At 57.0% G+C, this 26356-nt stretch overlaps 6 protein-coding genes across 7 annotated transcripts; 2 read left to right on the top strand and 4 right to left on the bottom strand.

The window, feature by feature from the left end:
* Positions 1 to 9057: 9057 nt before the first annotated feature.
* On the bottom strand, positions 9058 to 13212 carry IUM83_02762 (ABC transporter G family member 31; the record flags this gene model as incomplete). Of its 2 annotated transcripts, XM_067926707.1 has the most annotated exons (2): positions 10064 to 10091; positions 10163 to 13212. In XM_067926707.1, the coding sequence occupies 2 exons, from the start codon at positions 13210 to 13212 to the stop codon at positions 10064 to 10066; spliced, it is 3078 nt and encodes a 1025-aa protein (XP_067784324.1). The 2 variants fall into 2 exon arrangements, with proteins under 2 accessions (XP_067784325.1, XP_067784324.1); XM_067926708.1 differs by having other exon boundaries at positions 9058 to 13212.
* A 2986-nt stretch (positions 13213 to 16198) lies between these two features.
* Positions 16199 to 17634, bottom strand: IUM83_02761 (Transmembrane protein; the record flags this gene model as incomplete). Its single annotated transcript, XM_067926706.1, has 2 exons — positions 16199 to 16280; positions 16361 to 17634. 2 exons carry the CDS (start codon positions 17632 to 17634, stop codon positions 16199 to 16201), a joined length of 1356 nt encoding a protein of 451 aa, XP_067784322.1.
* Positions 17635 to 17794: 160 nt separating this feature from the next.
* Positions 17795 to 19177, bottom strand: IUM83_02760 (7-dehydrocholesterol reductase; the record flags this gene model as incomplete). Its single annotated transcript, XM_067926705.1, has 2 exons — positions 17795 to 18180; positions 18256 to 19177. The coding sequence occupies 2 exons, from the start codon at positions 19175 to 19177 to the stop codon at positions 17795 to 17797; spliced, it is 1308 nt and encodes a 435-aa protein (XP_067784323.1).
* A 2898-nt stretch (positions 19178 to 22075) lies between these two features.
* Positions 22076 to 23785, top strand: IUM83_02759 (ABC transporter G family member 31; the record flags this gene model as incomplete). The annotated part of the gene is made up of 1 exon (XM_067926704.1): positions 22076 to 23785. The coding sequence occupies one exon, from the start codon at positions 22076 to 22078 to the stop codon at positions 23783 to 23785; it is 1710 nt and encodes a 569-aa protein (XP_067784059.1).
* A 253-nt stretch (positions 23786 to 24038) lies between these two features.
* On the bottom strand, positions 24039 to 25370 carry IUM83_02758 (CAMK protein kinase; the record flags this gene model as incomplete). Its single annotated transcript, XM_067926703.1, has 1 exon — positions 24039 to 25370. The coding sequence occupies one exon, from the start codon at positions 25368 to 25370 to the stop codon at positions 24039 to 24041; it is 1332 nt and encodes a 443-aa protein (XP_067784058.1).
* IUM83_02757 (uncharacterized protein) lies at positions 25000 to 25407 on the top strand (the record flags this gene model as incomplete). Its single annotated transcript, XM_067926702.1, has 1 exon — positions 25000 to 25407. One exon carries the CDS (start codon positions 25000 to 25002, stop codon positions 25405 to 25407), a length of 408 nt encoding a protein of 135 aa, XP_067784068.1.
* Between the last annotated feature and the right edge of the window lie 949 nt (positions 25408 to 26356).

The raw sequence follows: 26356 nt of genomic DNA, 5'->3' as shown, positions 1-26356 counted from the left end.
CGTGATCCAGGACCATGGTCACGAGCTGTCCGAGAGCCCCGCGAAGGTCGTTGTCGACGCCCAAAAGTACAGGCTTGGCAAATCATCCTCTACCTCAAGTCCTTCGTCGTCTTTGTCCTCCCCACGCGCCGCCAACTGATCCAGTTGCTGATCAATATCGATCCTGAGCGACTTTAGTACATCTTGCCCTAAAATAAATTCAGGTTCGTCGTCGTCGATAATAAGGCACTCTACTGGCTCATGGAGCGAGACAGGCGCGGCTGCCGTATTAAGCAGCAAACGCAGGCGGACAGAGGCCATGCAGGTAACTTCATGGTCCCCCACGGTTACGTTCACAACTGGGGTCTCAAGAGACCGTACAGTCACTGATGGGTCCAATTGTTGTCGTTGCTCGACATGCTGTCGTCCGACAGCAGTCCGATCCGCGCCGGTGTCAGAACAGAATGGCACAGAAAGTACTCCATTTAGTAGGATCGACTTCTCTTCGGAGGGCAAACATTCACGCAGACGCTTGAGTCTGGCAACGGTTCGCTTATTTCCGTCGCTAGCTCGCTGAGCGCGAAGCTTGCGGCGTATTTCAGCTTTCTGATCATCGGATGCCTTCGGGCATTCCGATAACCAATGCATATCGCTGCAGTGGGGGCATGGAGTGGGCGACACCTTTGGCCAATCTGCAGCTGTTTTCGTAGGCGGCCGCGGGCTCGCGCTACGTGGTTCGCAGGTGAACCTTGGTTTCTTAGCTGGCTGCTTGCTAGGGCCCCGTTGGGTTGGACGCTCAGCGATACCATCACTCCTATCGCGCTTTGTGCGCTTCTGGCTCTGGTATGCACGCTCCTGGTTCAGTGCCTTCTCTAGCACCAGGTCATGCAGCAGCACTTCGTCTTCCTTCGCTTTGCGCGCCTGAAAACGAGTCGCACGCTGCACTTCATCGTGTAGAGCCTTGGGCTCTAATGACGCGATCAAAATACGGCAAAGTTGTTGCCTGCCATCAGAACCGGTGAAAAATTGATTCCGACCGTGTTCATCGATGATGTCATGACACCGTTTGAAATATTGTATCACTCTTTCGCTCAAGTCAGTTTCAGACACGTCCATGCGCAATTGTTCACGCATTTCCGCGTCGATGTCCGGGACATCGTTATTTTTCACACTGGCGATAATTCTGTCAACCTCAGCCATAATATGGGCATCGGTGACGTCGTCAATGGAAATGTGCCAACGAAGGAGGCACCACATGCGCAGTAGCCCCTCGTCGAACGTGTTCTTGACCGGCACGATGAGATCGCCCGTGCTTTCCTTGGCGCGGCTCCGGATCGTCTCCTCGTACTCTCGGCGCTCCCTACGCCACCCGCATGGGAGGTGCTCGCGAGCCGAGGTGGTAGGATAGGCATGAAAATCGGGGCTCCAGCACGGTCTTGTTCTTCATCACTTGTGGTCGAATTCGTCGACCTGGTCTTGGCCACCTTCGTGATTCGAGCAGAAAGCTGCTAAAGAATTCTTTGTAGTGTCTGCAGGGAAATCGAAGACACGCTGGGGGAGTCGGCGAAGCTCCCGGAAGTTTAGCCGAAGTGTATTTCCAAAGGTAAATAGCAAAGTGAATAGCACACGAGGTACTCCCAGTGCTGCGGCTCCAGCTAACCAATGAAGCCGCAGCTACTGTAATCTAGGTTGTCGTTAGCTAGTCATCAAGTTTGTCGTTATGGTGCACTGGATTTCTGGCTGGTCATCAGCTTTACGTTATGCTCCGCTTGCTTTTCGTTATGCACACGATTTGTTGTCGCAGTCATCACGTTTGCCGTTATTGACTGCGACCAGTTGGTGCTGAAGCTGCTAGCTTGGACAGGCTGGAGATTTCCTCCACTACACTTATCACACTTGTGCTTGACTGCTGGATGTCGACTGGAATAGTGAGAGGGCTCCAGTCAGTGTGACTGACTGCCGTGCGGGGTTATAATACCCTCTGCATGTTGGTGAGCAGATCCTACCTGGGATTTTCATGAGATCGGTAATGGTAATCATCGACTCTACCACTTACAATGTAAGTACATGTATGTAAGTTACACGCCTGTGCGCTTGCTGATTGAAATTCATTACTTTCAGTTTTCAGAAACTTCCAGGTGTCCAATCGAAACGTGCCAATTTTCTAGTTGGTCAATAACATTAGCGAAGATAATTAAATAATACAGGAGCTCACAATCCGATTTATTGTGGTGCTGTAGCGAATTGTCAGCAAGCACATAAGGCACTGGTTTCTCCGTCTGGGTCTGGGTCTGGGGATAAATGAAGATGCAATTCCCAGACGCTGTTCCCAGATTGCTGGTGCTGGGGATTATGTTGCTGCTACAAATACCCTGTCAAAATCGTTTTTCTAGCTTGAGTCTCCTCGCACCAGTACACAACCCCAGGGAGGATGTCTCCTCGCAGTTGGAAAGTTGGATATTTGCGTCGCGCCGGCACGCAAACAAGCGTCATGGAGATGCTGTTGTCGCCCGCCCCGGATGCGACGCTCCACCTGGTGACTTCCCCACCCCCTGCGCAACCCGCCACCGTGAGTGCTGCAGGCGGCGGAGAAGATCCCGCCCGCGAAGAAGCTCCGGCTGAGACGAAGCGCGCTCCTCCCGGGGCCCCGAGTACGCGCCACAAGCGCTGCAGCGTCGTTGCCTTCGTCTTCCATGGCAACCACGCGATAGTCTTGTTGAAAAGAAGATCTCCAGGATCTGCAGATCTGGCGAGAGCGCCGACCTGTTCAGACGGTGGTAGCAGTAGCTGAGTAGGTTGGGTGTGTAGCTTTCTAATCTCACTCTCCATTTTTGCGTATCAAGACACAGACTGCAAGTTCTAACGTTACCTTCCAACAGGTTTTGAGCCCAAATGGACGCAGCCTCTGAAGCTGCCGAGCTCGAACAGAAGATGCCCGTGCCGGTACCCGACGTCGCTCAAGCCAAGACCGGCATGGACGACGGCGGTGAAGTGGAGAGTCACGGTGCAGCTCGCGAAAGGGGCAGCGGCGACGCTCCCGATGCCAAGAACGCAGGCGCTGGGAGCAAGGGTGGAGTGCAAGAAACGGAAATGATGGCGCTGCTGCGCGCTATGGCCAAGCATATGGATAAGCTGGAGGAAGCTGGAAAAGACGCTGGCGGAGAAGAAAAACGACTTGAGGGTCGACACGTTCATGACTCCCCCCGCAAGCTCGTTTGCCTCACGCATGGGGATGGACGCGCGCATGCACATCGACTCACTGGCTGGGTCACCAAGGCCACGGCCGATGATGACGCCGCCGCGAAGAGTGGAGCCAGTCCACCAGTACTTTGCAGCACAGCATCAAGATCACGAGGTACCACTTTCCCGCCTGCAGCACCTCTACGCCGCGCAGCAAGCGCAGCAGGCAGCAGAAGCAGGAGCAGCGCAAGGAGTACCTCCAGTTCACCCACCACGGCAAGGTCAAGACGGTCAACGACAAGGCCAAGGCGGACGTGGATAAGGACATGGGCAGGAGGTCATCGGATACCCTGACGCGCGCCAGAAGAAACTGGCCATCAGGCCCTTCAATGGCAAGGAGCTCTACGTGGGACTCGGATCCGGATTCCTGGAGTGGGGCAAGCGCTTCGAAAGGCAGATACTGCTCGCGCAGGCAGCCTGCGGATTCACGTGGACGGAGTTCGTGAAGATTGACTTGCTGGGGAATTACTTGACGGGAACTGCTGAGAGATACTACAACACGCAGGTGGAGACGTGGTGGTACCAGATGCCGACGCTCCAGTACGTCATGGAGAAGATGCTGGAGACCTTCAAGACCAACATAACGCCCGCACAGGCAATGCAGCTGTTCACGGCCCCGAAGGACACGAAGAGGATGTGGCCGGGGCATTACATGTACTTGGTGGCGGTCTCGGAGGCGACCGGTGGAGGCGCAGATTATTTGGTTCTGAACAACATTGTGCAGGACGCTTCGGCGGATTTGAGAACGGTGCTCATGGCTAAGGTCGACAGCACTTGGCGCAGGCGGAGGAGCTCGCCCACTTTGCCCAAGCGTAGGAGATCGAGGCGAAGAAGAAGAACCTCGGCTGGGAGCTCGTCGGAGCAGTTAGTGAGCGGGGAAAAAGGGAAACTCGCCGGTGTCACAAGTGCGGTCAGGTTGGACACTTGAGGGTTGCGTGCCCAGGCAAGGAAGAGAAAGGGGAGCCGGATCTTACGCTTGCAGTGAGCGAGGCGTCCATCGTGTCTGGCAGAGATTGGATCTTGCACAGTGGTTCGAGTCGTCACCTGGTGAACGATCAGTCGTGGCTCGAGGAGTTGGTGCCGCACGTGAACTCGTGCGCACAGCCGAACGGAGACCCGCTCAACATCACAATGAAGGGCACGCTCACGTTGCGCGTGAAGGCGTGCGGAAAGGAGCAGACTTTGAAGCTCACGAATGTGTATTATGCCGAGAATGTAGTGCACAACTTACTATCTTACGGGACCTTGGATGTGATGGGGGTATTCGCTGGCACATCGAGGTGGAAGACGTGTTTTGGCAGCCAAGGACGGAGGGCGCGTGGTGTTTGACGTAGACCTCCGAAAGAAGGTGCTGGTAGTGGAAGGAAGTGTTGTGAAGCTGCAAAAGGCGCCGACCGAAGTCATTATGGCTGCGTTGGAGGACGATGCGCACGGTGGCAACGAGTTGTCCCCGGATGTACAGCAAGGAACGCTCCTGGACTTCCATAAGCGGCTAGGCCATTTGAACTACGATTCGGTGGAGAGGCTTGCACGAGACCCGAGCTCTGGAATCGCGCTCACGGATAACAAGCGCGTGAACTATCTGACTTGCGCAGAGGGCAAATAGAGCAAAGGGAGGCAATCACAGAAGGATAGCGGAGCTCACTCGCCTATTGATCGCATTGGTGGGGTGATATGCTCAGACCTGAAAGGACCGATGACGCCGAGAGATCGACTCGGGAACCGATACATGATCAATTTTGTTGATCACAAGAGTAACTACGTGAGGGTGTTCTTGGCGAGGACAAAGGATCAGGCTGCGAAAAAGTTTGAACACTTTTTAATGTTTTTCGAGAAGGAATTTAATTGTAAGATTCGAGTGCTGAGGACAGATTCTGGCGGTGAATACGATAATGTAGACCTGTTCTGCAAGACCACGGGCGTTGCGAGACAGCGCAGCGAAGCCAACAATCAAGCTAGCAACGGGAAAGCAGAACGGATGCATCGCACCGTGATGAATATGGCACGCTGTATGATTTTTGCGTGTGGACTTCTTTTGAATTTTTGGGGGGATGCGGTGCAGTACGCGGCGTACATACTCAACCGAGCGCCGACTAACGCAAATCCCGGACGCGCGTCGCCGCTAAAGGTTCTAACGAGGCAGACGCCTCAGCTCGGCAAGATAGTGGTCTTCGGGTCGCCGTGCACGGTGTACAGAGACCCTACAACTTTTCGCACAGAGCCCAGCAGGCCATGATCATCGAGATCGGCGAGGAGGTGAAGGGCTACAGGGTGTACTTGCCTAAGGACAAAAAGGTGGTGACGTCGCAGCACGTGCGGAACATTGAGACCCTGAATAAGACCCGGACCTTGCAGGTGCAGAGACTGTATCAAGTCGAAGAAGCTGAGGCTGAGGAGGAATCCCGAGAGCAAGGCAGCGGAGCTGCGGATCAAACTAGCACTGGCAACGAGAGCGGCGCGAAAGGGCGCGGCAAGGGGGGCAAGAAGAGCTCCAAGAAAAAGAAAGCTTGGACGAGGGAGAGACATGTGACTCGTTCAGTTGCGAGGGCTGCTGGAGCTGAATCGGCCGAGGCCGAACAGCAGGATACGACAGCAGGAAATATCGTGAACAACGTTTTGGAACGAGACCCCAGGAACTACAAAGAGGCCATGCACAGCCAATACAAGGTCGCCTGGAAGGAGGCCATGGTGGAGGAACTCAAAGCTCTGGAAGGCAATGGTGTCTGGGAGGTGGTGCGACTGCCGAAGAACGTGAACGTCTTGTACACAAAGTGGGTCTACAAGACAAAGCTGGACGCAGAAGGGTTGATCGACCGACTCAAGGCTCGACTTGTTGCCTGCGGGAACGAGCAGGCCTTTGGCGTGAATTACAGAGTGACGTTCGCGGCTGTCATCGATATGACAAGCGTCAAGCTGATACTGGTACTTGCCAGGAAGTGGCGCGTGCCCGCCAAGCATGGCGACGTGCCCAACGCCTACGTGAAGGCGGACAAGGAAGAAGACTTGCGGATTTACATACGCGTGCCGCAAGGAATGAAGATCCCCAAGGAGATCTTGAAGGAACTCGGCGTGAAGACTGACGCTGAGGTAGCACTCGAACTGAAGAAGGCACTTTACGGGCTGAAACAAGCCGGCCGACTCTGGAGCAAGCTGCTGCACTCGAAGCTCGTGGAGATTGGATTCCACCAGAGCCTCGTGGATATGTGCACGTACTACAGGTACAAGGCTGGGGTGCTAATAGTCGTGGGTGTCTACGTAGATGACTTGCTCGTGACGGGTATACAGCAGTATGCTGTGGATGTGTTCTTTGAAGAACTAAAGTCGCTGGATATAAAGGACTTGGGGTGCGCTCACAAGTTCCTGGGCATGAGGATCGAGTACAGCGACGACAACGGGTACGACCTGGATCAGGAGGTGACCATCGATGAGTTGCTACAGGCGTACGGGTTGGAGAAAGCGCACGCAGTGCGCGTACCTATTGGTGAAGACTGGAACGAAGCTCAGGATGCGTCGACTGAGCTGCTGCCCGCCGATGGAGGAGCAGGGGCTGCGACTGTGAAGACTTTTCAGTCGCTAGTCGGAAGTTTGCTTTGGATCGCACGCTGTACCAGGCCAGATATTGCGTTTGCAGTCCACAAGGCCACCCGAAGGACGCACGCACCAACAGTCGCGGATTGGAAGTTAGCCAAGCGCGTGCTGCGCTACCTAGCTGGAACGAAGTCGCTGAGGCTGCGTATGAAGGGAGGTGGTGGCGTGGATCGGTGGCTGGATGTGGTCGGATACAGTAATGCAGACTATGCGGCCGACAAGTCGGACAGGAAGTCGACCACCGGAGGACTCGTGTCTGTAGATGGCATGGCTGTTAGCTGGATCTGTAAAAAGCAGGGCGGAGTTTCGCTTTCCACGATGGAAGCTGAGTACACTGCTGCGTCTGTAGTGGAGCGGGAACTGCTTGGAATACGGGGGCTTCTGGGCGAGATGAAGGTGTCGCACGAGATGCCGATGAAGCTGTGCGTGGACAATCAAGCCGCGCTGAAGCAGCTTGGAGGAGAGCAGTCGTCCGGCAAGGCGAAGCACATTGATGTGCGAATCAAGTTCGTCGGGGACTTCGTCCGGCGCGGCGTGCTGCGGGCTGAGTATTTGGAAACCAAGGAGATGCCGGCAGTTGTACTGACAAAAGCGGTGAGTGCGCCAAGGATGCTCGAGCTGCGAGCTCGAATCGGACTACATTGAAAATGTAGGGAACTCGCTGAAATCGTCGGCGAGGAGGAGTGTTGAAAAGAGGATCTGCAGGATCTGCAGATCTGGCGAGAGCGCCGACCAGTTCAGACGGTGGTAGCAGTAGCTGAGTAGGTTGGGTGTGTAGCTTTCTAATCTCACTCTCCATTTTGCGTATCAAGACACAGACGGCAAGTTCTAACGTTACCTTCCAACAAGTCTGCCTCTCCGAATTGATGCCTATCTCGGAATAAAATCCTCAAACAATTTCCACCCCCTTGGGGGTGGGAATTAATGGCGTGTCTGGGGATAAACTGCCAGCCAATCAGAATCGTTTAATTTATTCCGAGACCCAGACACAGACGGAGAAACCAGGGCCTAAGGAATACAGTATTCCTTTCCGAATACGGTACAGTAACCTCGCTACAGTCAGAAAACTAATACCGACTTCCTTTGTTTATTGCTGACAGCGATGTTGTAGGTATTGGACTGCATAGAAAATACATTAGGAATGCAGTGCTTGTGCGACGCACATGCTCGCAGTTCTCACAACTATCAAAGCCTCTATCGTTGCCTACTTGCCCGACACTGCGGTCAATCAAGCTTAGGCTAGCTAGCTCACTCACCAATCCGCTGGTAACCAACCACCTGAACCTCGGGCACGTCGAGCCCAAGCCTTGAGTAGCCAGAGAATTTCACCAGCGATGCTAGATTCGCTGGTGACTACACCCCTCGACGTGTTTTGGCACGCATAGACAATTTATGACGCGCTTTGAACGCCTTCACCCAGGACCATGATGCGCGAAAATTTGTCACATCGTAGGCAGCAGCAACATCTAATGACTGCAAAGGAAGCATCACAGTCGAAATAGGACCCCCCCCCTCTCAAGTCATTAGACCTCGAGGTCAGAAGCTGCCTACCCTGCACGGTAGGGCCTAGTTGCCCAAGCACAACCTTTGTTCCCTTTTCCGCCTGCTACTGATCGAGAGCACCATGACGATGACACTAGCTCAGCTACTCCATTTATTCCACTGCGGCTAGCACAATACGAAAGATTCCGAGTTGGACGATCGGATTCTGATTAAATGGGCAGATCGTGATTTTCGTGCACTGAAAGTGACGGTAAAACTTAGTACGCGGTACTCTGATCGCAGGAAACATCACTATCTACGACTGCCAGAGCGGGCTGAAGAAAGCGAGGATCGGGTGCTGGGAGTGGAGCGAGCCATGATGATCGGTGGCGAGATGGGATTTTGAAGAATGACATGCAGCGACTGAGTGAAAAGCAGAGAGAATTCGCGCGATTCGTGCACGCACGAAGGAGACGACCAAGTGAACGACTGATCATATCTTCTCAGCTCTTTCAATATCGATCCCTTGGTCAGCTCTCGGCCGAGAGATGAATAGCCTAAAATGTCGCACCGTCGTTTTCCCTGATTGCACAGCTCACCGCGTAGTTGTCACATTCTGATTTGGAGTACTATTGTACCGTGCACAATGCAAACAGCGAACTACCACGCGTAGCAAAACCAGCTTGAGTGATATGCGAAAGCTAACTATTTGTATTTCTTATTTCCCATTTTACCAATGCTCTGCATGCATGCCCTACCTACTCCAGCTTAACGCTTGAGGTGGCTGATGTAGCGGAGAGAGATCAGCGCCAGCACGCGGAACACCACGATCAGGATGATCAAGATCATCGCGTTCCGCCAGATGTCGCCGTGCTTCATGTCGAACGTCTCCTCCACGTACTCCTTCAGCGTCATGTTCCCGATCGTGGGCGGCGCGTTCTGCAGCACGTCGCAGCCCACCTTGTCGCCCGAGCAATCGCCCAGCACCAGCGACACCAGGATGGCGATGCTGTACGTCGGCGGCGAGATCCAGTGGACCCACATGTAGCCGGTCGGGATGCTGCCCGTGGGCGGGTTAAAGCCGGCGAACAGCATGAAGATGGAGCTCAGCAGCGCGCCGAGCGTCGTGGCCACCGCCACGCTCGGAAGTGCGTACACCAGCAACTGGCCCAGGTACACGAATACCAGCGCGTTCATTGAGACCACCAGCCAGTAGTAGAAGAAGGTGATGTAGCCCGTGAAGCCGACGCTCGGGAAGAAGATGATCGTGAACAGCAGGCTCGAGAAGAAGATATACGGGATCTCCACCAGCGTGCTCGCGATGAAGTACCACAGCGCATTGTACGTCTGCGACGCGCGCTCGCGGTAGAACGCCGTGCGCTCGTCGGCGGCCACGGGCATGACGCTGTTGAAGCTGATGATGCCCAGGAAGACCGTGCTCACGAAGATGAGACCGATGCCAGCGTTCGCTCCGCTGTACGTGTTGTAGTCCGTGCCCTGGTAGATGATAGCGAAGACGCACGCCAGCACCACGCTGATCATCAAACGCGTGAGGTTGTACGTCGGCGTGCGCCAGTACATGCGGAAGAAGCGGCGGCATAGCAGGTCGAATTGGATGTACCCGCTCGAGGCGCGCTTGTTGATGAACTTGAGCTCGGGGAGGTGCGGCGACGGACGCAGCACGCCGTCCTGGTCCAGGTCCTCCTCCATCAACACCTTCTGGTCGCTCACCAAGAACCGGTCCGCGAAGTCCGTCGGTTGCGATGGGTCCACGTTAGTCGCAGCCTTGCCGCCACCCACACCTGCGCCAATGCACTCGAGCATCCACGTGGCCGGGTTGTATCCGGGCTTGATCGGGTTCACGCCGGGGAACGCCTCGAAGTAGTTGATCAGGTTCTTCGAGTCCTCGCCCAGCTCGCCGAAGAACACCATGCGGCCGCCGCGACGCAGCAGCAGCAACGAATCAAACAGGTTGAACACCTCCGTGCTCGGCTGGTGGATCGTGCACACGATGGTGCGGCCCGAGTCGGCGATCTTGCGCACGCCGTTCATGATGAGCTTGGCCGAGCGCGCGTCCAGGCCACTCGTCGGTTCGTCCATGAAGATAATGCTGGGCTGCGCCGCCAGCTCCACGCCGATGGTCACGCGCTTCATCTGCTCCGTGGACGACCCGCGGATGATCTTGTCGGCGATAGGACCGAGCTCCAGCAGCTCGATGCACTCCTCGACGGACTCCATCTTCTGCGCAGCCGAGATGTTGGCGTCCTGGCGGAGCATGGCCGAGAAGATGAGCGCCTCGCGCACCGTGGCCGAGTCCGAGTGGATGTCCATTTGCTCGCAGTAGCCCGTGCATCGGCGGATGGCGAGGTCGTTGGCCGGGTGGCCATTAAGCAGAATCTTCCCTTGGATCTTGCCGCCGGTCTTGCGTCCCGCGATGACATCCATGAGCGTGGTCTTGCCAGCGCCAGAGGACCCCATGAGCGCGGTCATCGTTCCGGGCAGGGCGAATCCAGACACACCCTTGAGCAGGTCGATCTGTTCGTCGTTGGCGCCGCCGGGCAGCGGCACCGAGTACCATAGGTCGTGGAAAGCCAGCGTCACGGGGACGGCGATGCCGCGGCCGGTGGGCTGAATCGGGATGCTGATGGTGGGGATGCCGCCCATGACATCGTCCGCGTTGTGGATCTCGATGGCGTTCTCGTGCTCCTTCGGGGTCGTCGGCATCTGGTTGTACACCATTTGGTCACGTGCAGCCTGCTCGTCCTGCTCGACAATGGCGACGTTCTCGGGGCTCTCGTAGCGCTTGTACTCCAGCATGAAGTACGAGGCGAAGATGAACACGAAGTAGCCCGCGATGAAGTAGATCCAGCCGTACCAGATCCACGCGGATTCCGTCTGCAGGTCGAAGACGCCGAGGCTGTACTTGCCCATGGTCAGCTTGTACTGCTCGCAGTAGTCGATGCCTCGGTAGACGCAGACGTCGAACTTGGACGCCAGGTACTGGTTGATGCTCAGCGACCGGATGCACCACGCGAGCGGGTCGATCCAGTAGATCCATATCAAGTAGTCGGGGATGCTGCCCTTCGAGATAAGGAAGCCGCCGAACAGCATGAAGAACAGCACGGCCACCATCATGAGCGGCTGGGCAATGGTCAGGTTGGGCGACGCGGCCGACAGGAAGAAGAAGAAGCTCGTGAACCACATCTGGCACAAGAACAGTGTGGCCAGGAACACGATGAAGCGGCCCACGTCGTCCACGTAGCCGCCGAACCAGTACGTGATCGCGCCGAAGATGATCGTCTCCAGGACGCCCAGCGGGATCTGCGAGATGGACGTGGCCAGCACGTACGCGCTCGAGCGGAAGAAGTTGGCGCCGCGCTGCTTGTAGAAGACCGTGCGCGCCTCGATGTACGTCGACACTTGCGATGCCTGGCTCATGGACAGGAACATGGCGCAGGAGAACAGCAGACCCAGGATGAGCTGGCTGTTGGAGTCGTCCATCTGCCAGAACGTCGAGCCGTACAGCAGACCCATGACGATGATCATCACGGCGCGGCCCATGAGGTACGTGGTGTCGCGCAGCGTGAGCGTCACCTGGCGAGCGAACAGCGTCGCCAAGTCCTCGGCGAACGTCTGGCGGAACGGCTTCATGTCAGCGAAGACCATCGAGTCCTGCATCGGCGCGTCAAGGAGCTTGAGCGTGGTCTGGAAAATGCTCGAGTCCTTGAACCGGGCGGCGAACTCGTCCGACTGGTACGGCACGCTGTTGGGTGCTCCGACGATGTACGCGTCCTGCTTGTTCGTGCCCAGGTCCAACAGGAAGTCGGCCACGTCCTTGCGAGGCGGGCAGTGGAAGCCCATGTGCTCGAAGTAGGGCACGGCGTCCTCGCGCTTGCCGTGGAACATGATGCTGCCCTCGTTCATCAGCAGCACGTCGTCGAACAGCTCGAACACCTCCGGGGACGGCTGCAGCAGCGAGATCACCACGGTGGTGTTGAAGTTGCGCGCCGCGCTCTTCATGGACTTGCAAATGTCGTAGGTGGCAGCACTATCAAGACCCGTGCTGATCTCGTCGAGCAGCTGCAGACGCTTCATGCCGAACATCATCTCGCCCGTCGTGACGCGCTTGCGCTCGCCGCCGGACACGCCTCGCAGCATTGCGTTGCCCACCATTGTGTCCTTGCAGTTGTCCAGGCCGAGCTTCTTCACCGTCAGGTCCGGCGCGAACTTGTGGTGCGCGTTCACCACCTCGACCGCGTGCTCGTGGTGCTCGGGCGAGCAGTTCTTGATGGCCTCCAGGGCCCAGGGCTCCATGCTCGTGCCGGCGCAGCAGCGGTGCGCGAACTCGAACGTCTCCTGGACCGTCAGGCGAGGGTAGTGGTCGTCGATCTGGTTGGCGTACGCCACGTAGCGCGGCAGCACGTCCAGCAGCTCGCTGCGGTCCTTGCCGTTGAAGTCGATGTCGCCGCCCAGCGAGATGTTGGTGTCCATGTGGAAGCGGTTGCCCAGCACCTTCATGAGCGAGGACTTGCCCGAGCCGGGCTGGCCCAGCACCAGCGTGATGCGGCCGGGGCGGAACACGCCGCTGACGCCGCGCAGGATCTTCTTCTCCACCGTCATCTTGGTGGAGCTGCAGCAGAGGTTGCTCAGGCCCTGCTGCACCTGGTTGATGAGCGTCGGCACCTCCAGCTCGCCGCCCTTGATCTGCGGCACCTCGGCCGACAGCTCGAGGTTGCGGAAGCGCACCTCGAGTCCGGGGATCGGGTGGCCCAGCGCGTTCTCGATCACGGCGGACAGCGTCGAGTTCATGGTGAACACGCCGTCGGCCATGAGCGCGTCGGCGCTCGTGAGGTCGTCCTTGGTGAGCTGCTGCGGCTCCGGGAACATGCTCATGGTGCGCGGCAGGCGGTCGTTGTCGCCCATGGAGCTGCTGGAACTGAGGCGCCGCGAGCTGAAGCGCGGCAGGCGGTAGGTGGCGACGTGCGGCGCCATCTCGGGCACCACGTCGCCGACGCTCTGGTTGTCATCTGTGTCGCTGCCTGGCGGTTTGTTGGCGTGCGCCAGTGCGGGGTCGTGTTGGGCCCCTCCATCGCAATTGGGGCTGGAGGAGAATTGGGGAATGAGCAATGCCTGCCACGCCGGACGCGGCAACTCCGAGCGGCACCGTTGCGCCAGGCAGCGCGTCAGACGGAGTGGCTCCACATGGCGGCGAGCCATTCCCCGGCTGGATAGGCTCATGTCTATTTGGTCGCTGCGGCGACCAGGTCATCATCAAACCATGTCTTTTGAAAGAGCTTTCGTTCTCCGTGTTGCGATTACGGCAGTGGCTCAGCGTTTGTGTCCCGGCCCGTTTCAGCACTAGTGTAGCCGCACCATCGCGAGAGATTGGGCAGACCTTTTCCAACGAGGGTCGGCCATCGGTCGAAAGCTGCGACTCGGAACGCGCGCGCGGTTCGCGACGGCGTCCGTAGCTGAACGGCAGACAGCTCTGCCAAGTCTCAAAATCCGAGATCCACGAAAGCAAAATTCAGGATCCGCGAAACTGTTTTTCGAATACATAAATTTGAAGGTACTTTCATAGTTGAGCGTAGGCTGACGCGACGAATCGCTGCAGGGATGCACCGCCCTCAGAATTCTCCTTCGTCGGGGCCACGACTTGCCGACATAGAGTGCCGGGGCTGTCCAAGCAGCAGGACGCTCGCCCTGCAGGCCGTACGGTACCGCGCAGCCGCCGCTACCAATACGTGCGGGACATGAGCGCGTTATATACTCATTGCGCTTTGCACAGGGTACAGTACACTGCCGGCAGGCATGCCTGGCATTGCCAGCACTTTGATTATGCCAAGCGTAGCGTGGACGAGGCGGGGCGGGTGCTCGTGGTAAGCCCCGTGCAAAGTGTCCTGCTAACAAAACGGTGCGGAGGGTATTGACAGCAAGTGCTACCGCAGCATTGGCGACGCCTGCAGCTTCCGCACCCGTTTTGCTTGGCGTCCTCGTTAAAAAGCTTCTGCGCGCGGATCCTCCGTACCATCAACACCCGCGGCGACATGAAGGCCAGCCCCTCGACTACCGAAGCAGCGGCGGCGGTGAAAATCCAGCGACATAAATCACCGACCACCGAGCCTCGATGCAACTCGGCGAGGCAAAGCGCGGTCGCGATGATGGCCGCGCGATGTATATCGCAGAGCGAGCAGTAATCGGTGACTGCCTTTGAATCGTGCGCACTAAGTGTACTTTTGAAGTTCACTTGAAGTAAGTATGGACGGCACCGCATGGACGATTATGCCAGTGGCTCACGGATTTTACACATGAGAGTAAACCTTGGACTGATAGCGCGCAGGGCAACATGCACGGGATATGAGTGCAATGCTTTGCGCGAGAAAATCTATCTTGCCTGTGATGCAGACCATTGCAGGCGATACAGGTAGTCTTCCGAATGAGAGGCTCGAGCGTTCGGAGAGCTAGCGTCGGAACACCGTCATGGATACAGTAGACTGAAAAGTGTCACCGCCCTGGTACTAGAACTCCTGGTACTGTAGACTGAAAAGTGTCACCGCCCTGGGTTCCAGCGGAGTAAGCCTGTTTAACCGCTTACTCCACCTGATCTGCGCCGGGAAGTCGACTGCAAAAACGTTCGGCAATCCGAGTCGAAGGAGCCGGCAGCTGAGGCGATGCTGGTCGGGTGTCCAGTTGGTAGGGTGAAAGTCGAAATACGGTATTCAGAAAATAGATTACGATACAATCGAGTTGCATGTACCGTAAACCACGGGTTCATAATGAACCCTGAGATGAATTTTATCAAAAGTATCACTATCGTGTTTTTGCGGTTTTTCAGCGACGAGCACAAGGCGAAAGCGCGGCGTATTGGCTTCCTCTAGCGCTATTCACCACATCTAAACTCGAAGTAGAAGAGAAGTTACGGCCGATTGTCCGAGGCAACAAGACCCGACAACCATAAACCATTTTTTTTGTAGTTTCAGAAGGCTAAAATCCTTGGCTGTATGATAGAGCGACCAATCAGAGACATTTGCAACATAAAAAAACATTCCTAGAAGATCCTAGATTGCCTTTATGAAATTGTTATCAATCATTAGCTTCCCGTTTCTCCACGTGAGCTCAAGAAGAGGACCGCCCTCGGGGACAGGAGGAGCATCAACTGCACTCACGGGAGGCGCGGTTTCTTCTTCACTCGAGCTGCTGTCGCCTCCTGGGCCATCGGTCCAGTCTCCGTTGCGAACTTTAGGGGTTTCAGGAAAGGGGTATGAATAATTTTATTTAAATGATTGCAACGAAAAATTATAAATCGATTGAGTGTCAAATCGTAAAACTGGCAATTTTCAATATCAATAAATAAATAATAAATATGACACAGTACCGAAATATCGATTAAATGATAAACTGTATTATTGTATTAAATTTCGACTTAACCCTAACCTTGTCACAAAAATATTAGTTTGTTATTAGTATTTTAGTTACCGGAACACCCTCACATTTTGTTTGTGTTTTACTACTTTCAGTGCGCCCTGTTACTAAAACAAGTTTTGTTTCGGAATTTTTATCTTCCATCTCATTAACAAAGATAATATTTTCACGGGAATACATAATCATTTTTCATTTGAGCAACCGTGAATCGAGCAGGGGAGAGGTTTAAGAATTGGGGCTAAACACTACCCACAATATTTGTTCCTCTTGCCAATCTCGACGCAGAGCAGCTTTACAGGCAGAGTAATTCATGTGCGAGGTGTCAAAATATCGTCGGTACCAGGGTCATACCGGCTTTCATCATCCAGCGATCTGGAACACTAGCTGATAGAGCAGTACGAGCAGCGCCATCATACCGAATACGAGTACGCCATACACATAGGCCACCCCACTAAATCTCCCGCTGTAGATGTTCTTTGTCGGGATTTCACGGCTTGCTTGCAATTGCAACAGAGCAGGTGCGAAGAAAGCCACATAAATCCCCATAAGTCCGCTGATTTGAAGCGTGACTGACAGATCCGAAACAAACATTGATATCAGTAACGGCGGCAGGGATGCGCCAAATCGGCACAAGAGCTTCCAGGTCGACCTTCTGCGCCCCCGAGTCCATCGCTTCGGAATTACAGCGGCCATGTTATCTCCAAGCGTGACAGAAATGAGCGGGAACACGCTCAATGTATCAAGAGCGGGGAAAACCACAACGATCATCGACAGCAGCTTCGCCCAGAGCGGCACGAGCGTCATGGATTCATTAATCCCCCACGTAAAGTCGGCCCAGTTCAAGTTCACGCTCGTCGCGAGTTTCGGTCCAAAGTACAGCGAGCACACGGAGCCCAACGCGATGTAAAACACCATGGTCGTAAGCAGCGTGCTGCCGAAGACGGCCGGAGCCTTCTCCTGGTTCCTTGCGCCCAGCGGCGCCAATAAACCCGGCACAGAGTGCTGGAACAACTGGGAGAACACGCCCGTACTGAACATGACGCCGAAGCCGGAGAGATCCACGAGCGAGAATTCACTGACGTACGGCGGCGACTCCGGGGAGGGTTTCAGCACGGCGCCGCCGTCGTAAGGGTCTCCATACACCGCGTAAGCAGCACTGAAGATCATGATCAGCAGGGCCACAAAGCGGACGACCGACATAGTGAGTTGGACGTAAATCTGCTCAGTCAGGTCGGAGCACGAGAGCGGCACCACGATGCAGGCGAACACGACGGCTGCGTGGACGCTGGAGAGTTCCCAGTCCCCAATGTGGTCCACCTGGGTCAGGAAGGTGTTGACGAACACCTGGCTGTAGCCCACCAGGCCTCCGTACATGAGGCCGAGCAGCGAGACCTGGTACATCTTGGAGCCCACGGGGCCGAGGAACCTGTCGCAGAGCTGCGTGACCTCGGGGAAGTCGTCGTACTCGACGGCGGCGCTGCGTCTGGAGGCGGAGGTGGACGGCACCGGCGTGGAGTTGGCGGACGAGAAGGAGTAGGACAAGGACTTGAGCGCCGACGTCTCGTCCAGCAGGAAGCTCATGACGAAGGCCTCTCTCGCGCGCGCCACCGTCTCGCAGACCCACATGACCGTCATGTAGGACAGCAGCGTGACCAGCACGATCATGGCGTTGCCCATGACGAGCCCCGCGCGGTAGAAGGCGTAGGGGATGCCCAGCGAGCCCACGCCCAGGATGTAGTTGACTGTGAAGGCGTAGGCCACGTACGGCGAGTACTGCGCGGCCGCCGCCTGCTGCTTGACCAGCGGCAGCGACGCCTGGCGGTGCAGCAGGCGGTGTGCGTTGCGCGACGAGCGCGTCTCGCCGTGGTCCTCCCAGTTGCCGGCCTCCTCGCCGCTGTTCTCGTACACGGCGCTCCAGTCCATGGCTAGTGGCGGCGGTGGCGCATGAGCCTGAGTGAGTCAAGCAAGGTACACGCATTGCGGAAGAGGACGGGGCGATTCGATTGGCGGAAAAACGGGGTCGTATATTCTTTCTTTTCTGCCAATGGCCAGCGAGAAGGAGTGTGTGTCACTAAAGTTGCGCTTAGAGCAGCCCCGGCAGGATGAGCGACGGCACGCGCTCGCAGTACTTGGGCCAGTCCTGGCGGTACTTGTGCGCGCAGCGGGCGTCGTCGCGGTAGGCGCGGTCGGTGAGCAGCACGGCCAGGTAGACGCAGTAGAAGTAGGGCGCCGGGCTGGAGCCCAGCGCCGGCAGCGTCCAGCACAGGGCGCCCAGCACCTCCGGCACGTAGTGGAAGTGGCGCGCCAGCCCCCACCAGCCCGACGCCAGCAGCAGACTCTGCTTCTTCTCGCCCGTCTCCGTCTCGTAGCGCGCCACGATGAACTGCGCCGGCCTTCCCCACACGCGCGTCTTGCCCTCGGCCGCGCGGAAGCTTTGGCGCTGGCGGTCGGCGTCGTAGTTGATCCCGACTGAAGAGCAGCACGAGCAGTTAGGTAGTTTAATTAACGGAGCTTAGGAGCCCATGATGGCAGTGAAGAACGTACCCATGAGCACGCCCGTGGTGAAGATGGCCAGTGCCAGCGGCGTGCCCAGGCTGATGGGGTTCTGCACCAGGTACATGGCCGGCGACGTGTAGACGGAGGGCACCCAGACCAAGCAGCCCCAGCACAGGTAGTAGCCCGCGCGGTCGTGCATGATGTCGATGCTGCACATGTAGCCGGCCTCCCACCAGAAGAACTTGGCCACGTACACGAGCTGCAGCGCCACGCTCACGGCCATCGAGTCGCTCAGGTGGCCGTACAGCTCGCGCTGCTTGCACGCGTACGAGAGCACGCCCACGGCCCAGAACATGAGCCCGCAGCGGCAGTTGGTGAAGAGCTTGACGTCCCAGCCCAGCACGCGCGGGTACAGCTCCGTGCCCCAGTAGAAGTCGAACACGGGGTTGCCCGACGTGCCGGCGTCGCTCGACGACTGCCACAGGAACGCGCCCTTGACGTACAGGAAGAGGCAGAAGATGAAGCTGAAGACGTTGAGCGCCGAGATGATCTCGGGCATGAAGTCGTACACGATGCCGCCCGGGTACAGCTCGAACACGAAGGCGCCGGCCAGGAACAGCGCCAGACTCAGCGCGAAGCACTGGAACCCGTTGCTCGTGTACTCAGGCACGTTGCCGCCTGGAGTCACGGGGCCGTACGACGTCTTGCCCGGCACCGCCCGCATGAGCACGAGCTGTGTGGCCATGAAGCTGCCGATGAGCTTCCAGGCCGTGGGGTCCCAGGGCGTCGGCCAAATCTCGTACAGCGACTTGCCAGCAGCGAGGAAGGAGCCGACGGAGCCGCCGTGCGCCACGAAGACGTGCGTGATGAGCGTGGCGGCCACGGGCGTCACGGTCATGAGGAAGAGCGGGCCGAGCGTCTTGCGCCCCGGGAAAAGACCCAGCGAGTCGCCGTGCTTGTTGGACCACATCTTCAGCGGAGACCTTGAAGTGTGTGGCGCAGGAAGAGCAGAAGGCGAAGTGGTGCAGGCCGATGGTGACTGGATCTCCCGATTGGGCGTGTGATTACATCCGAATCGGCGAGCGCTGTTTACCAGAGACCCGCGGCGGCGGTGCCCATTCTCGTCTTGGAGGCACGGCGCGTGTCAACCAGACGCAGGCGTGCGGGCACTGCCGGCTGAGCCATTACTGGTCGGACTAAGTCCTCCTATTGCAGCAGGAGGTATGCCAACGGATTCGCTCTTGAAGCGCTGCTATGGGATTCGGAGTGATATCGTTGAGATGCATCGCTAATCGAGCGAAACCACCCGTCCAAATGTGAAAGCAGAATTCCGACGAAACTTGCGTTGCACCAAGCTTCGCGGCGAAGCGAAACCAATGCTTCGTCGCATGCTGGTGATCCCCACGGTTGGAACTCAACTCATTCTTCCTATCGAGCACCAACTGGAAAGTCAAGTACTTGCCACTGCAAGCTGCTACCAACCTTCGGGCAACGCGTGTAGAAAGTTAGTTTGGGTAACATGGCTCTGCCCGACCTCTCCAGCGTCGATGGGCTGCTGGCCGGTGGCATGTTAGCCATGCATGAGAGCGTGGCAGCGGCAATCGAGAGCACGCTAGGAAGGCCGATTCCCGAGGTAGAAATATTCTTCCGCGACCTGCACATTTCAGCTCGTCTACCGGTGGCCAAACCAGGCTCGGAAGGACCTCAAGTTCCAACAATCTGGACACAGATACAACAAGGCGTGATGAATTTCTTCTCGAACCAGGAAACGGCCGAGAAGGAGATCTTGCGTGGCGTGACAGGTGTCTTTAAGCCGACTCGCATCACGCTGGTGTTGGGGCAACCTGGTTCGGGCAAGTCCTCTCTGCTGAAGATTCTCAGTGGTCGATTCCCGATGAACAAGTCTATTGGGGTGTCCGGCGAGATCACGTACAACGGGAAACCCCGAGCAGAGCTGCTTGCCAGGTTGCCAAGATTTATTGCCTACACCAACCAAAAGGATGACCACTACCCCCAACTCACCGTGCAGGAGACGTTTGAGTTTGCCCACAGATGTTGCGGGGGTGCCAATCTGGAACCATGGGTTCTCAAAGCCCTGCAAGACTGCAAAGGCGAGCAGCATGAGATTGCAGTCAAGCTCATGACAGCTCAGCATAAATTCGCCGCGGATATACGTGTGAAGTCGTTGGGATTAGATCGATGCAAGGATACAATGGTGGGTAATGCCATGGTTCGAGGCGTGTCTGGTGGCGAGCGCAAGCGTGTCACCACGGGCGAGATGACGTTCGGTCGGAAGCGTGCAATGCTGCTGGACGAGATCAGCACAGGACTGGATGCCGCAACCACGTACGACATCGTCAACTCGCTGAAGAGCTTAACGCGTCACTTCAAGGCAAACATAGTCGTCTCGTTGCTGCAACCACCACCTGAGGTCTTCAATCTCTTTGATGACATCCTGATCATGAACGAAGGCCGTATCATGTACCATGGCCCTCGCGAGGAAGTTCAACCATATTTCGAGCGAATGGGCTTTTATTGCCCACCTCGCAAGGATGTGGCCGACTTCTTGCTAGACCTGGGGACAGACAAGCAACACGCCTACATCAGCGACGGGCACACGGCGGCTAGCGTTCCCTTCGAGGCCGTTGATTTTGCAGAGCGCTTCCGTCAATCGGACATCTTCCAGGATACGTTGACGTACATGCGAACACGGTCCAACCACAAATCGGATCTATTTGATCCACTTCAAGACCCGTGTGTGTTCCGACAATCGTTTCTAGAAGATCTTGGAACAGTTTTGCGTCGCCAATGGACAATCAAACTTCGCGACAAAACATTCCTGATCGGTAGAGGATTCATGGTACTCATCATGGGACTGCTTTACGGATCGGTGTTCTGGCAGATGAACGATTCCAACAGCCAGCTTATCCTCGGGTTGCTCTTCTCGTGTACCATGTTCCTCTCAATGGGCCAAGCTGCACAATTGCCAACATTTATGGACGCGCGAAGTGTATTTTACAAGCAGCGCGGGGCCAACTTCTTCAGATCGCTTGCCTATGTTATGGCGTCATCTCTCACTCAGATCCCTTTCGCCATCTTCGAGACGGTGCTGTTTGGTTCCCTCGTGTACTGGATGGGAGGCTATGTTGCTCTCGGAGACCGCTTCATCTCCTTCCTGGTCACACTCTTTTTGTGCCAGATGTGGTTCACGGCCTACTTTTTCTTCCTGTCGGCCGTCTCACCTAGCATCACGATTGCTCAGCCGGTGATGATGGTCTCCATTCTCTTTTTCGTATTGTTTGGCGGGTTTCTCCTGAGAAAGCCTGATATTCCCGACTACTTTATTTGGTTCTACTGGATCGATGCTGTTGCATGGAGCATTCGTTCTTTGAGCGTAAACCAGTACCTAGCTCCGAAATTTGATGTGTGCGTCTATGGAGGCGTCAATTACTGCACTCGGTTTGGAACCACGTTTGGAAAATACAGTCTGAAGCTTTCCGGGTTGCCAACGGAGGCGGTGTGGATTTATCTAGGTTGGCTGTACTTCTTCGTCGGATACCTTGTGCTTGTTTTTGGGGCGCACCTCGTACTGGAGTACAAACGTTACGAGAGCCCGGAGAGCACAACTGTGGTCCAAGCTGATCTCGATGCCAAGGAGGGACCAGCGGATGCTAAGATCAGTACGAGCAAGGTTGCTCCTGCTCCAGAAGAGCATGTAGCCGTTCCTATTATGACCCCAAGAACAAGAGCACCGCCCGTCACGCTAGCCTTTCACGAACTTTGGTATTCCGTGCCAATGCCCGGTGGCAAGAAAGGTGACGACATCGACCTTCTTCAAGGGGTTTCCGGATATGCCAAACCGGGAACCATGACGGCGCTCATGGGATCGTCTGGTGCAGGCAAGACGACCTTGATGGACGTCATTGCCGGCAGAAAGACCGGAGGCAAAATTCGAGGCAAGATCCTGCTCAATGGGCATCCCGCCAACGATCTCGCCGTTCGTCGATGCACGGGGTATTGTGAGCAGATGGACATCCACTCGGAATCGGCAACAATTCGGGAGGCCATCGTTTTCTCAGCCATGTTACGACAAAATGCTAGCGTTCCGCTGCAGGATAAGATGGAGTCGGTGGACGAATGCATCAATTTGCTGGAGCTCGGACCCATCGCCGACAAGATCATCCGTGGATCATCCACGGAGCAAATGAAGCGCCTCACCATTGGTGTGGAACTCGTTGCGCAGCCCAGCATCATTTTCATGGACGAACCCACCAGTGGCCTGGACGCGCGCTCGGCCAAGCTCATCATGAACGGCGTGCGCAAGATCGCCAACTCCGGACGAACCATTGTGTGTACCATTCACCAGCCCAGCTCGGAGGTGTTTAGTTTCTTCGACTCACTTCTGCTGCTTCGCCGAGGAGGACGCATGGTGTTTTTCGGTGAATTGGGCAAAGACTCGACCAACCTCATCAACTACTTCGAGGCAGCACCAGGTGTGAAGCCGATCGAACCTGGGTACAACCCGGCAACGTGGATGTTGGAGTGCATTGGTGCTGGTGTTGGAGGTGGATCTGGTAATGGGATGGATTTCGCGGAGTATTTCACAAACAGTGATCTCAAAACGCTGATGGACAAGGATCTGGACAAGAACGGCGTTCTTCGTCCGTCCCCGGAACTACCCGAGCTGAAATTCAGCAAGCAGTTTGCTTCTACACCGACGATGCAGTTTAAAATGTTGTGTCAACGATTCTTCCACATGTACTGGCGTACACCGACGTACAACCTCACGCGCTTGATGATCAGTGTACTGCTGGGAGCTATACTCGGCTTCATTTACCAGGCAACGGACTACACCACTTTCACCGGAGCAAATGCCGGTGCAGGGCTTGTATTCATCAGCACGGTTTTCCTTGGCATCATCGGCTTCAACAGCGTGATGCCTGTTGTTGCTGAAGAACGCACTGCTTTTTACCGTGAGCGCGCATCGGAGACCTATCACGCGCTCTGGTACTTTATTGCTGGGACTTTGGTGGAGATTCCGTATGTTATGCTATCTGCGCTCTGCTTTTCTATCATCTTTTTCCCGAGTGTGGGCTTTACTGGATTCTCGACATTTATTCAGTACTGGCTCGTGGTGTCACTCAATGCACTGCTTTTCGTATACTTGGGTCAATTGTTGGTGTACGCACTGCCCAGTGTGGCAGTAGCGACAATTGCTGGCGCGCTGCTGAGCTCCATCTTCATGCTGTTTTGTGGCTTCAATCCACCTGCAAGCAACATTCCGATCGGCTACAAGTGGATCTACTACATTTCGCCGCCTACGTACAGCATCTCAACTCTCGTGGCTATGGTTTTCGCTAACTGTCCCAATGCCAGTAGCAGCAATCTCGGTTGCCGGGTTTTGAAGAACGCGCCCCCCACCATCGGCAACATTACGTTGAAGCAGTACATTGAGCTTGCCTTCAACATGAAGCATGACCACATCTCCAGGAACGTGCTGATCCTCGGCATCCTCATCGTGGTGTTCCGCTTGCTTGCGTTGCTGTCGCTGCGGTACATCAACCACCTTAAACGCTAAGAACAAATAGACAACACACGATTTTACTTCGTTATCCATGCTCAGGTAGCACAGCTACAGACAGTACCTTGGTTTGCAAATTGCAGAGAACCCCGATCGATTCAATCGTACGATATGGTTCTTACGCTACCGCTCGTATTTGCCGCTCGCAACACAGCACGATACTACCGGTAGCATAAAGTTGGCAGTAGAACTGAGCATTGGAAGCGTGGGGGAACTGCATTGAATAAATACCTAACTCTGTGTTGGCCTTTCAGCATCGGAGCCACGGGTGGTTCAGTGCTTCTGTGGCTGTCAGCCGCGCGGACTGGTTTAACACCAGCACGCGCTGCAGGAAGTCGATGGCCATGGGGCTCACCCCGTGCCAGTACCTCTTGGGGAAGGTCAGTTTGTACAGCGATTGAATCTTCTGGTTGGGTCGCAGCTGGGTCGTGGCTGCGAACGGCAGTCGGCCGCACAGCAGCAAGTACGTGAGCACGCCGAAGGACCACATGTCCACCGAGGTGCCGTAGGGCTGCCGCAGCAGAATCTCCGGGGCCAAGTAGCCGCCTGTGCCCAGGAAAGACGTGGACGTCGCGCCCTCGCTCAGCACCTTGGCGAAGCCGAAGTCGATGATCTTGACGTCCAGCGTGCTGGCCACGTCTTGTCGCCGACGGCGACTGCGTGGCGACACGGCCAGCAGCATGTTCTCTGGCTTGAGGTCGCGATGGACGACGCCGCGCTCGTGCATGTGCTGGATGGCGGAGAGCACACACCGAGCCACATGAACCGCCTCGCGCTCGGAGAAGCGGCCCTTGTCCACGATGGCGTCAAAGAGCTCGCCGCCCTCCAGGAGCTCCATGATCAGGATCAGGTAGCTGTCGTCCTCGAAGGCCTGCTCCAGCTTGGCGATGTGCGGGTGGTCCACGCGCCGCAGCACGTCCACCTCGCGCCGCAGCTGCGCGGCCACCTCGACGCGCTTCCTGGCGGACGGGGCCAGCCTGCGCTTCTCGATGATCTTGCAGGCGAAGCGGCGGCCGTCGGACCGGCGCACGCACTTGTAGCACGTGGAGGTCGTGCCCTTGCCGGCCACGCACTCGAGCGCGTAGTCGTCGGGCAGCAGCGCGCGGAAGCCCGAGGAGGACGAGGGCGAGCGGCCCGTGGGGCTGGCGCGACACACGCGCGCGGGGCTGGCGGCATGGGACGGCGAGTCGGCCACGAACGAGCTCTCGGACATGGTGGCGGCCTCGGAGGACACGGAGCCGGACGGGCTCTTCTTGGCGCCGAGCTGCTGCAGCCGCACGGCCGTGTGCGGCAGCTCCAGCGCCGCGTGCGCCAGCGCGAGCTTCTTCTTGGCCAGCAGCTGCCTGTCGGGCGACTCGAGGCAAGCGGCGGAGCGGCGGTCCGAGCGGCTGCGAGCGTGCGGCGGAGCAGGCGAGGGCGGCACCGTCTTGGCCAGCGTGCGCGTGCACGGCTGCTCGTGGCGGCGGCGCGCGTCGTGGTGGTGGTGCTGCACCTGGTGGTGCAGCCGGTGCTGGTGCGGCAGGCGGCGCGGGGCGTCCGCGGGCTCCCCGGCGAAGCAGCTCTTCATGATGGCGGCGCCCATGGTCAAGAGCTGCGTCTGCGTCTGGGGCGGCGGATAGGGAAGTGGCTGTCTCTCTGCTCTCTCCGACTCGTCTCTTTGGTAAAGGGCGGGGCGGAACGTCAACGTGCGGGCACGTGGGGAGCGGGGCAAGCGCTGCTGTTGCTGCTGCTGCTGCTGCTGCTTGGCTAGCCGCGGGTTACACACTGCGCGACGGCGCGAAGGGATCGGATGAGGTTTCGGATTCAATTGGCGAGGAAACCGCATACCCCGTTCGATAGATTCTGCGCGCGGCGATTGGCCGAATATGAGTTGCACGCCCCTTCGGATTGGACGAAAAGGCGCGCGCATCCCTCGCAAAAAAATCGAGCGCTAAGGAACTGTCGTCGTTTGTAGTGGCAGGGACGTTCGGCTGTTGATGGCCCGTGACGTTCGGCAGCTGGGGGCGTGGCGGGCCTGGCAGTTCAACCACTTCCGCCGTCGAGCTGCAAGCGGCTGGGCTGGGCGCTGCAGAGCGCGGCAACTGGTGTTAAACCCGCCACTGTCGAGAAAGCCGGGCGCGGTGGTCGGAACTGAAGCTGAACCGGCGTCCACGCGTTCCCGGCACTCGCGGCACATGTACCAGTAGTTGGCGAGGAGGTTTCCCCACTGAAAGCTTGCGCCGCTCTGTAAGTGAGCCTGTGGGGCCGTGAACTGTCGGTGCAAGCACTGGGGCACTGTATTGTTAGCGACGTACAGTATTCCCGGGCGTTGCTAGGGTTTCGGGGGTTGCATGACGGACAGCTCCGCGAAAGTGCACGTTCTTGCCGGTGCTGCACGGCTCGCTGCTCACAGCTGGGCACGGCTGCAGCGGACAAAACCCGCAGCGCTGCAGACCGTCGAACACGCGCTTCTCGAGGTGGATGTACAGTACGCCGAGCGCCATCGTGTTGGTGGAGACACGCGCCAGTTGGCCGCGAGCGCCAGCGCTTGACGGCGCCAGCTGCAGAAATGTCCGTCACCCAGCGAGA

The sequence above is a fragment of the Phytophthora cinnamomi genome, assembly GCF_018691715.1.
Source record: "Phytophthora cinnamomi strain GKB4 chromosome Unknown Contig92, whole genome shotgun sequence".
Taxonomy (NCBI): Eukaryota; Oomycota; class Peronosporomycetes; order Peronosporales; family Peronosporaceae; genus Phytophthora; species Phytophthora cinnamomi.
Note: the sequence above shows the minus strand (reverse complement) of the source record. Positions and strands in the feature narration are given on the sequence as shown.